Genomic DNA, 13,174 nt, shown 5'->3' on the forward strand with positions numbered 1-13,174 from the left:
CCATCCAGGTTGAGCTCATAGGACAGTTGCTAAGGGACTGGACAGGGACTGATTCAGGGAAGGCAAGGAGCTGGTAGGAAGGGGCCAGGAGACACAGGCTGTCTGGCCCTAGACTTGGACTTTGACTTGAAGTGGTACTCAGGGCTGGGCAGCCACACCTAAGATGGATATGTAGGTCATGCTCATCCTTTCTCCCTTCCGGAGAGACTTTGGCCCAGAAAGTGGCTTCCAGCAGCCAAAGTTCAGGTACTGTCCCAGTCTGGGTATGAGCATGGGGCCCTCAGAGACCAACAGGGCTGGATCAACCCTCAATCTTCCAGCCTGAAAAGCTCAGGTATGTGATTCTCTGATCTCAGGCAGAAGTTTAGGAAAGATTAGACAAGGGAAATACTCCCTGTACTTCTGGTCTCACCACTCCAGACCCTAGGACACTCAGGCACTCTGGTTTGCAACACAGACCATGGAGCTGCAGAGGCGGGACTACCATGTGGAAAGGCCTTTGCTGAACCAGGAGCAGCTGGAGGAGCTGGGACACTGGGGTCCAGCGCCTAAGACCCACCTGTGGCGTGATTGGTTTCGGTAAGGCTCAGGATAGAGGTCTGGGAGCTCTGACAAAGACCCAGGTAGCCCTGTCTCTAAAGGACCCTTCTTGTCTGCAGATGCTCCCGTGCTCGGGCCCATGCCCTTCTGGTCCAGCATGTTCCAGTTGTGGGCTGGTTACCCCGCTATCCTGTGCGTGACTGGCTCTTGGGTGACTTGGTATCTGGCCTGAGTGTGGCCATCATGCAGCTTCCCCAGGGTGAGCTACCTTCAAGGACCTGGCCTACAAGCTCTATGATCTATGAGACCCCCAAATCAGGAGTCAGGACCCCTGGCCATGGAAATATGGTCCCTGTGCCCAGGACTTGGACTCCCATGCCTTTTTGAGTCCCTCTTCTCCAAGTCTACATTGCTACCATTCCACCCCCAGGTTTGGCCTATGCTCTTCTGGCTGGATTGCCTCCTGTATTTGGCCTCTACAGCTCCTTCTACCCGGTCTTCATCTACTTTCTGTTTGGTACTTCTCGGCACATCTCTCTGGGTAAGTGGACTCAGGAGTGAAACCATCCTTCACTCTGGGTCGCTGTCTATCTAGGAGAATATGGTAGGAGAGGGCTGAGCGGGACTAGGTAGCATGGGTAGTGAGACTAGATCATGGCTCATCCTTGGCTGTATTAAGCCATGGGAGTGTGGGACTTCAGATTCAAGGTATCTCAAAGCTCTGGCCCCAGGGTAAGTGAGGCAGTTCAGGAGGCCTGGAAGTTCCTAGAGGCCTCCAGCTTGACATAAACTATGATCCTTTTCCTGCTCCACAGATAGCTTTTGTGTTCCTAGACTGCTGGACACAGGTGAGGGGAGGGAGTTTGATGAGGCAGCATTTCTGGTTAGCCTTGAGAGCTTATAAACTGAGGATTCCTTTTTATTTATTTATTTATTTTGTCTTTTTGAAACAGGGTCTCCCTGTTGCTCCAGCTGGCCTGGAACTTGCTATGTAGCTATGTATGTGGCCTAGATCTCACAGAGTTCTGCCTGCCTCTGCCTACTGAGGGATGGGATTAAAGGCTTGTGTCACAATGCCCGACTTTTTTTTTTTTCCTGAGACAGATTCTCCCTGTAGCTACAGCTGGCCTGAAACTTGCTATAAGACCAGACTTGCCTAGATTTCACAGATTTCTGCCTGCCTCTGCCTACCAGGGATGGGGCTAAAGGTGTGGGCCAACATGCCTATCAGGGGTCACTTTCGACTTTGGCCATACCTAACTAGCACTGCGTCCATTTGTACAACTATAATCCAAAGCATATTTACCCAGAATGGGATATATCCTGGCCTTTCTTAATTAAGACAGTCCTCCGGGGCAGGCCAGCTTCCTCTTCCCTTCAGACCTTCCCTGTTCTACCTCTGTAGGAACCTTTGCTGTAATGTCTGTGATGGTGGGCGGTGTGACAGAATCCCTGACTGCAGATGAGGCCTTCGTGCAAAGCTTGAACACCACAGTTGAAGATGCCCGAGTACAGATCGCCTACACACTCAGTGTCCTGGTTGGCCTCTTCCAGGTGGTACAACAGTCAGGAATATGTGACCCCCCCAATTACCCTGGGTGTCTGGCTATCCCCTCTTGCTTTTCATTCACCCCTCTGATCCTATCTGCCCTTGGCCATCCCTATAACCTCTACCGCCTCTGACTACACCTGTTGACCCCACAGGTGGGGCTGGGTCTGGTGCACTTTGGCTTTGTGGTCACCTACCTGTCAGAGCCTTTGGTCCGCAGCTATACCACAGCTGCATCCGTGCAGGTCCTCATCTCACAGCTCAAGTATGTGTTTGGCATCACACTGAACAGTCACTCTGGGCCACTGTCAGTTATCTATGTGAGTGAGGGTGGGAGCAAGGGCAGGTAGGTGTGTTGTGCTCCATGACCTGGCATTCTAATTGTAATGCCACCTCTCTTCAGACATTTCTGGAGGTCTGCTCAAAGCTGCCTGAGACTGTTGTGGGAACTTTGATCACGGCGATTGTGTCAGGAGTGGTGCTTGTGCTGGTGAAGCTGTTGAATGAGAAGCTGAAGAGATACCTGCCCCTGCCCATTCCTGGGGAACTACTCACGGTTCGGGTGCCAGGGAGTGGGGGGCAGGGGAGAGGAAAGACAACATAGATCTGATCAAGTGCACAGCCTCAAGGTATTTGAGGCCCATCTGGAGTGACCACTGTAAGGGTTCCTGGGTGTTGGGGAACTGCAACAGAAAGCCCCCATATTGGCTCCTTACCACCCTTGACAGCATCTCCCCTTTTCCAAATGGTACTGTTTATCTCTCACCCTACCCACAACACCCTACTCTCAGAAAAATATTTGTCTTTCAAAATGGTTTACCCATGTCCCTTATGATACTGCCAGCACCTCCTTCCCCTCACTCTGTCCTGTCCCCACAGCTCATCGGGGCCACCGGGATTTCCTATGGTGTGGACCTGCAGAACAGATTCAGTGTGGATGTGGTAGGCAGCATCCCTGCAGGGTGAGCTCTGGTCCTGTCAGGGAGGTGGGCAGCTAGGGCTGGAGCCGTCTCTGATCTCACAGATGTTTCTTCCAGGCTGATACCTCCAGTGGCACCCAATGCCCAGTTGTTTGCAAAGCTTGTGGGAAATGCCTTTGCCATTGCTGTGGTGGGCTTTGCCATTGCTATCTCACTGGGGAAGATCTTTGCCCTGAGGCATGGCTATCGGGTGGACAGCAACCAGGTCTGTGTGTGCAGGACAAGTAGGGGGCATGCAGGAGTCCAAAGGCCCAGATGACCAGGGTAGAGTCAGGCTGGACTCAGAAGGGACTGAGGGTGAGAGCACAGGACATGTGGAACAACAGCAAACCTTGCAGGCCATTGACTGGGAATGGGCTTTGGGAGTCCATCAGCCTAGACATAGTGGGAGAGCAACCCAGTGCTTCTGGAAAGACCTCACACCCACGTTTCCCCACCAGGAGCTGGTGGCCCTCGGCCTCAGTAACCTCGTTGGAGGCTTCTTCCAGTGCTTCCCTGTGAGTTGCTCTATGTCTCGGAGCCTGGTACAGGAGAGCACTGGGGGCAACACACAGGTGGGCCTCGGGCACAAGCATGAGCTTTTGGGTAAATGTGCATCTGTATGTGCATGCAGTTCTGTCAGGACGGTCCTGTGCTTGCTCACCCTCTCCTGGTGTTCAACCTCCCCCTATGTTCACCCTCAGCTACTGCTCCCCCTCACCCTGTGTTCACTCTTCCCTCATGCTCCCCGTTACACCTGTGTTTACCTGTACCCTCTGCTGCCCCTACTTTGCAGGTTGCTGGAGCTGTATCTTCTCTTTTCATCCTCCTAATCATTGTCAAACTTGGGGAACTCTTTCAAGATCTACCCAAGGTGAGCTCCCAACCCTCTCTTCTGGGCTTCAGTGTGTAGGGTAGGCTAGACCCAGATCAGTTACTCTAGTCCCGGGTATGGGGCATAGAAATACAAGGTTGTAATCTTGAGATGAAATCTGTGGTCCAGGGTGAAGTGTTAAAATATTTTAGTCATAAGCTGGGCGTGGTGGTGCATGACTTTAGTCCCAGCACTCGGGAGGCAGAGGCAGGCAGATCTCTGTGAGTTCAAGGCCAGCCTGGTCTACATAGTGAGTTCCAGGCCAGCTGGGGCTACAGGGAGACCCTGTCTCAAAAAGACTGAAGAAAAGAATTTTTATTAGTCAGAACCAATGGGTTAAAATTGGTGTGGGTGGTAGTGGCTGTGGACTGGGCTCTGCCCAGATGCTTGGTCAGCCCTCGTGGGTCACGCCTGGGTGGTGGAGGCTGTGAGCCTCCGGGTACCTCTCAGCAGCCCTGGTGACTTTCCCTGCCCCAGGCTGTCCTGGCAGCTGTCATTATTGTGAATCTTAAGGGCATGATGAAGCAGTTCTCTGACATCTGTTCCCTCTGGAAGTCAAATCGAATGGACCTGGTAAGAACCCTGGGAGCCAGGGCGGAGCTTGGGGTCTTTAGTGTCAATGGACCCTTTGACCGTACCCTTCCATTTTCAGCTAATCTGGCTGGTAACCTTTGTGGCCACCATCCTACTGAACCTGGACATTGGTCTGGCAGTTTCCATAGTCTTTGCCCTGCTGCTTGTGGTTTTCCGAACACAGCTGTGAGTCAGCCCTTTGGTCACCCCAGTTTCATCTCGGTGAGGGAGTAAGTTCTGCACTGGCTCCCCACATCTCTGGGGACACTCCATGTTCTTCTTTCTTCCTCTCATGTTCTTCTCTTTGCCTCCTTTTTTGCCCTCCCTCTCTCTTCAGGCCGCATTACTCTGTCCTGGGGCAGGTGCCAGACACGGATATTTATAGAGATGTGGCAGAATACTCAGGGGTGAGTGGCAGGGGCTGAATGGGGTAGGGGGCAGGGCAGACCAAAGGTATAACGGGCCCTTTTTATTCCCTTCCTTGTGAACATGAACATGTTCCTGTCTATGAACACTGAGGGGAACGACTAGAGAATGACTCAGTGGGTAAAGTGCTTTCTGCACAAACATGAAGTCCTGAGTTTTGATCCCCAGCAACCATTTAAAGTGCCAGGTATGGCAGCATGTATGTCTATAATCTCACTGCTGGTAAGGAGGACAGGAGGATTTCTGGGGCTCACTAGCCAGTTGGTAATCGTCACATTCAATAAGACACCCTGTCTCAAAGGTGGGGATCAATAGAGGAAGACATCCAATGTCAGCCTCTGGCCTCCACAGAAAATGCATCCGTCCACATATATGTGTACACACATGCATGCATTACATATCCTAAGAGGGTATGTGTCATAGGCTGGGAGCACTTTGGCTTTGTTCTCTGTAATTTGAAGACAGGAGTTTGTGTCTCTGACCCTCATTTAAGGTATAAGCAGATGAGATGAGCTTGGAACCCGCAGCACAAGCCCCACCCTATCCAGTACCCCTGGGTCAGGAGAGTGGAGGAGCAGGCAGAGGCATAGGATATAGGGGAGGTTGTTTCCTAATCCGATCAGTAGAATTACAAAGTGTCCAATCCAATCCCTAGTTTATGTCCTGGAACGTCTCATACCAAGGCCTGAGAACACAGGTTGTGTGAGACTCTGGAAAAGATAAGCCTTTTGACCCTATCATGGAAACATTAAGACTGGGCATAGTATGATTAGGCAGGATAAGGGGTAGAGTGAGCGGCCTAAGTATGGGAAGAACATGAATGGACTAGCCCAGGTTGAAGCTGGGGGTGTGTGTGTCACATGGTGCAGGCCCAAATACCCAGCTTAGACCTGGACTGGGTACTCAATGGTGAGAGATCTGGGAAACGTCCGGTTGGAATGACAGCTTAGAGAGGTTTCTCCCTTTGGAGAAGGGGAGCACAGAGCAGAGCTAGGAGACCCAAGAAGAGAGAGGGCTAATAGCCACAAATCCTGGGAAGGGCAGGAGAGTGGGGAGGGACAGGGCCTGGGCAGGACAGGGAGTGAAAGTCACCTAGCCAGGTTCATGGCCCAGGCTCCCAGGAGGGTATATGTCACAGGCTGGAGACAGAGGCGGGTTGGGGAGGCACTGGGCCCTCTAAGGGGTGAAGGTGAGAGAAGATGCAGTGGAAGGTAAGGAAGGCTCGGCCACCCCAACCTCACCTCATCTCCAGGCCAAGGAAGTCCCAGGTGTGAAGGTCTTCCGCTCCTCAGTCACCATGTACTTTGCCAATGCTGAGCTCTACTGTGACTCGCTGAAGCAGAGGGTGAGACAAAAAACCCCACCTCTGGCTTGTGTCTCTAGTGTGGTGTGGATGTTGACCACCTCATCTCCCAGAAGAAGAAGCGGATCAAGAAACAGGAGCTGAAGCTGAAGCGACTCCAGAAAGCCAAGAAGTCCAAGAGAAAGGCAGGGTCCCTCTCAGCAGCTCCCCTCCTGGCCCTGCCCCACTGTGGACACTAGCCCTGACCTAGACTTGCCCTGCCCTGTACCACCCCAAGCCTCCCTGACTTAATTTCTCTTTGATGTTCCCTGACCCATCATTTTCTCCCTCAGGCCCAGGGGACTCTGTTTCACTCCCTGATGGCAGGATAGACTGCAGCTCTCTTTCAATTTTGCAGCTGTTAGGCCTGCAGACTGGCGCCTGGCTTATCCATTTAACCAAAACCCAGGGCAACACCAGGTCTACCTGGCGTGGTGGTCACGTGGCACTGGGGATAGCTTTCTGATCACTCCTCTTTCCTGGCCTAGGCTGCCTCTTCCAAGATCTTCTCAGTTTCCGTCAATGTCAGCGCCAATCCTGGGGACATTGAAAGCAATGACTTGGAGGGCTCTGAGGTCAAGGTGAGGCTAAAGGTGGGAGAAGAGGGACCAGCTATGAGCTCCAGAGATGCGGGTGCCTACACATGCCCCATGAGAAAGTCATGAAACCAGTGTTGGTTTGTTGGTGTTGGGTGATGATAGGAGGAATGCGGTGATGGATCAATACTGTAGGAAGACCCCTGGTGATAGAGAATTCTCCTTGTGGCTTTCATGTCTATGACATGGGTACTGGATGAACAGCTTGAATTTCTAGATGCAACAAGATCTCACAGTCTGTGCTCAGGGTTGGGCTTGGGAGTACTGGAAAAATCTAGGGGTCAAAGGGACTAAACTAAAGACTCAGACAGGTCAGGATGTCCAAGTGTGTATGTATGGTTGTGGGCACATGAAAGCAGGTTCCCATTAGGTTTTCTCTGGGCCCCTTCGCACTCCCCTGTGTTTGACTAATGATAGAACATGGTCTCCCTTCTTTTAGGCTTAGGACCAGAAAGAAACAGAGCAGTTTGTACATGTTGGGGTATGCCCTCCTGTGTGTTCCCATACGCACACACACACACACACACACACACACACACACACACTCTCCCATCTTTTTCGATTATCCTCTTTCTGAGTCTCTATTGTGGACCCTGAATGCCTCCATCTATCTGGCTATTTACACATGTGCTTCCATGATTGACCTGTGTGTCCCTGTGCAGCATGCTTATTCTGCCTTCACCCCCTCATGGTGACCCTTCAGCACATCTGCCTCCCTGCAGGTGCACCGAAGGGATGAGTTAGAGAATGCAGCAGCCAACAGTCCAGAAGATGTCAAGGCCCCAAACGTGACCACACTGAAGTCCTTGGGTCTGCCTCAGCCAGGCTTCCATAGCCTCGTCCTGGACCTGAGCACCCTCTCCTTTGTGGACACTGTGTGCATTAAGAGCCTGAAGAACGTAAGGGCTTGTGGGCTGGCCAGGGCCCCAAAACCCTCCACACTGACCCTTGTGTTGAGAAAGCACTCTGAGCCTTCTGATGTCTCAAATTAAGCCCACTGAGCTCCCCACTAAATCTCGTCCAACTGCTGCCCCATCTAAGCTCAGCCCACTTTGTTGCTGCAGATTTTCCATGACTTCCAGGAGATCGAGGTGGAGGTGTACATTGCGGCCTGCCAAAGTGCGTTGAGTGGGCACAGCAAGAATGATCTCAGCAGAGGGTGGGACTCTTCTGTCCAGTGGGTTTGTCCAGCAGCACAAGGAATATTTTTTTCTAAAAATAGAGGTCAGAGATGTCTTGGGAGACAGGAGTCAAGAGCTGGGAGTGATGCTGGGGAAATGGTTCAGTGGGTAGGAATGATGGTGTCCTAAGTATGAGGACCTGAGTTCAAGTCCCCAGCACCCATGTAAAAAACCAGGCATAGAAGCTGGGCGTGGTGGTGCAAGCCTTTAGTCCCAGCACTCTGGAGGCAGACGCAGGCAGATTTCTGTGAGTTCAAGGCCAGCGTGGTCTGCATAGTGAGTTCCAGGCCAGCTGGGGTTGCAGGGAGACCCTGTCTTAAAAGATCGGGGGCAAAAAAACCCCAACAGGCTTGGCTGTGCGTGCCCCATCACACCAGCCTTTGGTGGGTACAGACAGATGGAACCCAAAAAAACTTGCTGGTCAGTCAGGCTTGGCTGGACACCCTATCTCAAAGGACTAAGGTTAAGACTGATAGAACATAACATCTGACACACTGCTCTGACCTCTGGGTACAAGCCCAGCACACAGACTCAGGAGTGACTTGGGTATCTAACTGTAAGTAGAGAAATCCCAGGGTGGCAGGGATTTCTCAAAGGTGTCTAGGGGTGCCTCAGACCTGGGGTTCCTGATGGTCTTAAGTGTTAGGACTGCTCCTTACCCACAGGCCCTGTGGTCACCCAGCTCGAGGCTGGACACTTCTTTGACGAATCCATCACTAAGCAGCACCTCTTTGCCTCTGTCCATGATGCTGTGACCTTTGCCCTCCAACACTCAAAATTTGGCCCCAACAGCCCTGTCTCGGTAAGCTCTCATGGCCCACTGAGGACTTTTTGTTAATCTGTTGCTTGTCCCCACCCTGACCCCAACTCCAGGAAGTCCATCTGGCCCCTATGAACTGATTGCTCTTCCCAGTCTGCCTTAGAATGAAGTTGTTTTTGGTGGGGGTGCTGTCTCAAGCTAGAGGGCTTGATATAACCTTTGGACACTAACTGAAACCTCTCCTCCTGCCCACTTAGGCCACCAAACTCTGATTATGCTGCTGACACTGCCTACCTCTGGGGGTTGTGACAGGTCACCCTCCTGAAATGCCCTGGCTCTGGGACATCGCCAGGTGCCACCCAGGACTCCCCTCATGTACATGCACAAACATACAACTCAGGGATGGAGGTCTTTGGGACTCCAAGTTCAGTGTTGCAGGCCTGGGGTAGGACATTGCAGTCAGGCTGGCCTTGGCTGGGTGCAGGGAGGGAATGGATGTATGTTTACAACTTTGGGAATAAAGGTATGTCTGTCCAACTTCAGGCTCTGCAGTGTCATGGTGGGTTTTGTCTGGGGTGTCAGGTGATTTACAGCCTGACTCCCAATATGCCCCCAAGATAAACAGAACATCAGTGTAAGATTTGGGGATGTCAGGGTGAAGCAGAGAGCATGCAGGAGCAGGACAGTTATGGGGCCAGAGGGTGGGGACATTACAAGCTCAAGGTTCCACACAGACTTTTAGTTCCTAGCTGAGAAAATAGATGGAATCAAAGCTGTTGTTCAGGACCAGTCCATTCTCATGGGTACCTGATATGATGCAATATACAGTCAGTGCTTACCAGGGATGCACAGTGAACCCCAAATTCCCATCAAAGTATCAGCAGCCATTCCCTGGTGCTGTTGCTGGATCTAAACATAAGCATGATGAGTTAATCTGACATAGAATTAGAGCTTTGGGATTGGCAGAACATTGTCAGTCAGGATCTGGCTGTTTCTGGCATAAAATGCCAATAGAGGGTGTGTGGCTTAATGGGCAGCTGACCCAGTGATGAATGTCTGTGGGGTCAGTGGTGTGTTCCTGATCAGTAGAAGAATGAAAACCAGATGGGTATTAACTGAGCAAACACCTGGAACAATGCAGACCTGAATAATGCAGGGCTCACATTACCTGTTCTTAACATGTGAATCTCTGTTCATCAGATACTCTGCAGGTGCCAGGCTCTGTGCTGGGCACTGGGCAAGGTCTTACTGTAGACAGGGCCTCCTTGCCCTCCAAATCACCCAGGCATCCTTGCCTCGCCCTATTTTTATCATGGCCTTTGTCCTTAACTGGCACTGTATTTACAAGTCATCTGTGCTCTTGCGAAAACCTCAGTTCAAGAAGGCAGAGCTCTGTTTTCTTTGTGACACTGCCTGCTGACACCAGGAATGAATACTTAGTAAATACTTTGAAGGAAGACTTTTCAGGTGGAGCCAGATTTAGACCTCAAACAAGAAATTACAATCAATGTTGGGCATGGTGGTAAACACACCTTTAATCACAGCACTTGGGTGGCAGAGGCAGGTGGATCTCTGTATGATAGAGGGAAGCCCAGTCTATATAGCAAGTTCCAGGACAGCTGGGGCTACTGGGAGGCCCTTTCTCAAAAACCAAACCAAATTAAACTAAACCAAACCAACCAAACAACAAAAAAAGAAATTCAGTCAGGTTGGCCTTGGTTGGGTGCAGAGAAGGAACTGATGTGTGTTTACAGCTTTGGGAATAAAGACGTGGCTATAGGTAGGTTTTGAAGAAAATAGGGTCTCCTTAGAGAGAAGGAACTATGTCACCAATATAGTCATAGGAGGGGGCTCTGGGAGCACATGATACTTGGGCTGAAACTCCAACCTTGAGAAGGTGACTTTCTAGAAGGGAAAGCATGCTCCTAGAACAAGGAAGTGCCAGTGTTCAGAGAGATCTGGGTGAGGCAGGGGCAGTAGGCAGCAGGAACGTTTAAGGGAGCCAAGCTTTTGAGTGCTCACTCTGCACAGTGCCAATAGTGGGGCTCAGCTGGGGGTGGGGAGGCTTTGAACAGCTCTTCTGCACTTTGGTTTATCAGCCTGGGTGTTGCTACCCCAGGTAGGCAGCAATGTGCCTCAAGGGGGGTGGTGTGCTCAGATTTAGGGAGGCATGATAGGTCAGTTGGTTCATAGGGTAATTCCTTCATGTCTGGGCTGACTGAGAGATTGGGACCCAGGAGGCCACAGGTCTGCCATTTCATCCCCAGTCTCCATCCCCCATCATTGGACCAGGCATATCCTGAAAGGCCATGGACCTGCCTGGAACCTGCTGCTTCAGAGCTGGGCCTGCTCTTGGGGGAGGGGTGTTTGCTGGGTTGCCAAGGCACCCAGGTTCCGGCCTCTGGTAGTATCCAAGACATGCTGTGGACACTGTTCTTAGTACCAGCACTGGCTGTGCTGGTGATGCCTACCCAGAGTTATGCCTGGTCACGACCGCTCTGGTACCAGGTAGGGCTGGACTTGCAGCCCTGGGGGTGCCAGCCAAACAGCCTGGATGGTTGCAGGAGCAGCCTGGGCTGCCCTGGCTGCTGGATGGGCCTGGGAGGAAACCGCATCTACCCCTTGGCTGGAGTCATGATCACCACCACCATGATGCTGGTCCTTAGCCGCGTGATGTTGCACTGGTGGCGTGTTCAGGTCACTAAGGGTCAGGTGAGCACAGCACCCCTCTGTCCTCTTCAGCTCCTGCCTCTTCTCATTTCCCAGGGGTCCATATCCTCCCTGTTCCTCATCTCCCCATCAGCCTGGCTTATGGCCTTGTGGATTGGCCTACCTAACCTTGTCCTCCATCCTGTAGTCTGTTCTTGTATCTCTTGGAACCCTTGTCTACAACCTGACCATTTCCCAGGGCCAGTATCATGGCCCATCTGTCCTCATTTAGTTCTCCCTTTCCTCATTCAGTCTCCATGGGCCTCCAGACCACCTAGCTCCTGGAAGAGCCACAGTGATCCGTGACTATGTCTCTCTTTCATTCCCCTTTGGGCGCTGCCCCATAGCCCTTCTCCCTAGCTCCATCGCTGCCCCTTGCTGTACCCATGGACCCTCATTCATTCTTAGTCTGGTCCTATGTTCTCAGCACCCACAGGTGACCACCAGTGCCTGCAGACACTGGAAACGGCAGCCTCCCATCTCAGACCGCACCCTAGTCCTCAAGGTCCTTCACATGCTGGATGCCATCCTGCTCCACCTTGAAGGCCACCTGCAGCGACTGGCCTCCCAGCAACAAAGTCAAATAAAAGTGACCCCCACCCAGTCTGGGTAACCCAATCCATGCTTCTCTTTTCTGATTGGTGTGGAAGGGACTGAGACCCTAAGCAGGACTTCAGCCTGTGTGTCTGTGTGACTGTCTGGACCCTTCCCATTGTGAGAAGCTCCATGTAGCACCCTCCCTCCTCCAGCCTGACAGTATCTGAAGACCCACAGAGTGGTGGAAGTCCTGGCTCTTAGGTCAGACAGTGGTCTGGGGAGGGCTACCAGGAAGGAGACGACAACATGCCTGAGTCCTGTGGAGAAATCGGTCTGAAAGAATACTCCAGGTGGAGGCCCCAGTCTGATCAGAGGCTGTGTTTGGTACTCCATGTATGTTGGTGAGGCAGACGTTGATAACTTGTGAAAGGCCTCTGTCAAGTGAGTGCCTGGGCTTCTGCAGCATACTGACTGGGAAAGAAAGGCCTGAAGAGTTGAGGGTTAGTGATGAGGATGGGAACCATACCCAAGAGATCTTGTGGGGATGAAGAACCCTGGGGCCTCAGTCACTGTGGAGTAGAAGCCACTCCTTTGTTTCCCCCGCCTTTGTCACCGTCTCAGGGAGGCTGAAGAGGAGAACTCATGACTTCAGTCCTGCTGTGAGAAAGCAGCTGGCTCTGGTTTCCTTCTCTGATCCTTTCCAGGGGTCCCCAGGAGTTGATATTCCCTAGATCCTAGGCTCCTTGCTGAGATCCCCACTCTGGCCTGATCCCAACTGTAGTTCAGTCCAACAGTCTAGAGCTAGCCCTAGCCACCTGTTTTCCTGGCAACTTCACACATACTCTAGTGCCTGATTGGCCCTTGTTCCTAGGACTTTAGGATAGGACTGAAGGTCAAACCACTTCAAAGGACCCCTCACTCCTTTTGATTCCTTCTACCATTGGCAATCCAGGCTGATTTGGACCTGAGGCATATTTTTAAAGTCTTTTAGAAAAGAAGCTCAACATAACAAACTCAAAAATAGAAACAGAAACCTGAGCCTGGTTGTGCATGCCTTTAATCTCAGATCTTGGGAGGCAGAGGCATGTAATCTCTGTGAGTTCCAGGCCAGCCTGCTCTACATAGTGA

The 13,174-nt window shown here is 51.8% G+C and overlaps 2 protein-coding genes across 2 annotated transcripts; both read left to right on the top strand.

The window, feature by feature from the left end:
- The first annotated feature begins 427 nt into the window (after positions 1–427).
- LOC103750240 (solute carrier family 26 member 6) lies at positions 428–9,300 on the top strand. Its single transcript, XM_008853273.3, has 20 exons — positions 428–579; positions 660–799; positions 971–1,081; positions 1,946–2,094; positions 2,245–2,409; positions 2,493–2,645; positions 2,969–3,051; positions 3,127–3,274; positions 3,510–3,623; positions 3,845–3,922; positions 4,400–4,495; positions 4,575–4,681; positions 4,833–4,902; positions 6,174–6,266; positions 6,305–6,409; positions 6,752–6,844; positions 7,582–7,758; positions 7,924–7,978; positions 8,706–8,842; positions 9,058–9,300. The coding sequence occupies exons 1-20, from the start codon at positions 461–463 to the stop codon at positions 9,070–9,072; spliced, it is 2,208 nt and encodes a 735-aa protein (XP_008851495.1). The 5' UTR covers positions 428–460; the 3' UTR covers positions 9,073–9,300.
- A 1,918-nt stretch (positions 9,301–11,218) lies between these two features.
- Positions 11,219–12,122, top strand: Tmem89 (transmembrane protein 89). Its single transcript, XM_008853238.1, has 2 exons — positions 11,219–11,512; positions 11,937–12,122. Exons 1-2 carry the CDS (start codon positions 11,219–11,221, stop codon positions 12,120–12,122), a joined length of 480 nt encoding a protein of 159 aa, XP_008851460.1.
- Positions 12,123–13,174: the final 1,052 nt, after the last annotated feature.

The sequence above is a fragment of the Nannospalax galili genome, unplaced genomic scaffold (assembly GCF_000622305.1).
Source record: "Nannospalax galili isolate Female #2095 unplaced genomic scaffold, S.galili_v1.0 scaffold786, whole genome shotgun sequence".
Lineage (NCBI taxonomy): Eukaryota > Metazoa > Chordata > Mammalia > Rodentia > Spalacidae > Nannospalax > Nannospalax galili.

Excerpts from the sequence above, each read along its gene's own strand:
- LOC103750240 (XM_008853273.3), top strand. The coding sequence starts at position 461 with ATGGAGCTGCAGAGGCGGGACTACCATGTGGAAAGGCCTTTGCTGAAC. Across the intron at positions 4,682-4,832 it reads GTGGTTTTCCGAACACAGCT|GCCGCATTACTCTGTCCTGG; the intron begins GTGAGTCAGCCC and ends CTCTCTCTTCAG. Across the intron at positions 7,979-8,705 it reads GTACATTGCGGCCTGCCAAA|GCCCTGTGGTCACCCAGCTC; the intron begins GTGCGTTGAGTG and ends CCTTACCCACAG.
- Tmem89 (XM_008853238.1), top strand. The coding sequence starts at position 11,219 with ATGCTGTGGACACTGTTCTTAGTACCAGCACTGGCTGTGCTGGTGATG. Across the intron at positions 11,513-11,936 it reads TTCAGGTCACTAAGGGTCAG|CACCCACAGGTGACCACCAG; the intron begins GTGAGCACAGCA and ends CTATGTTCTCAG.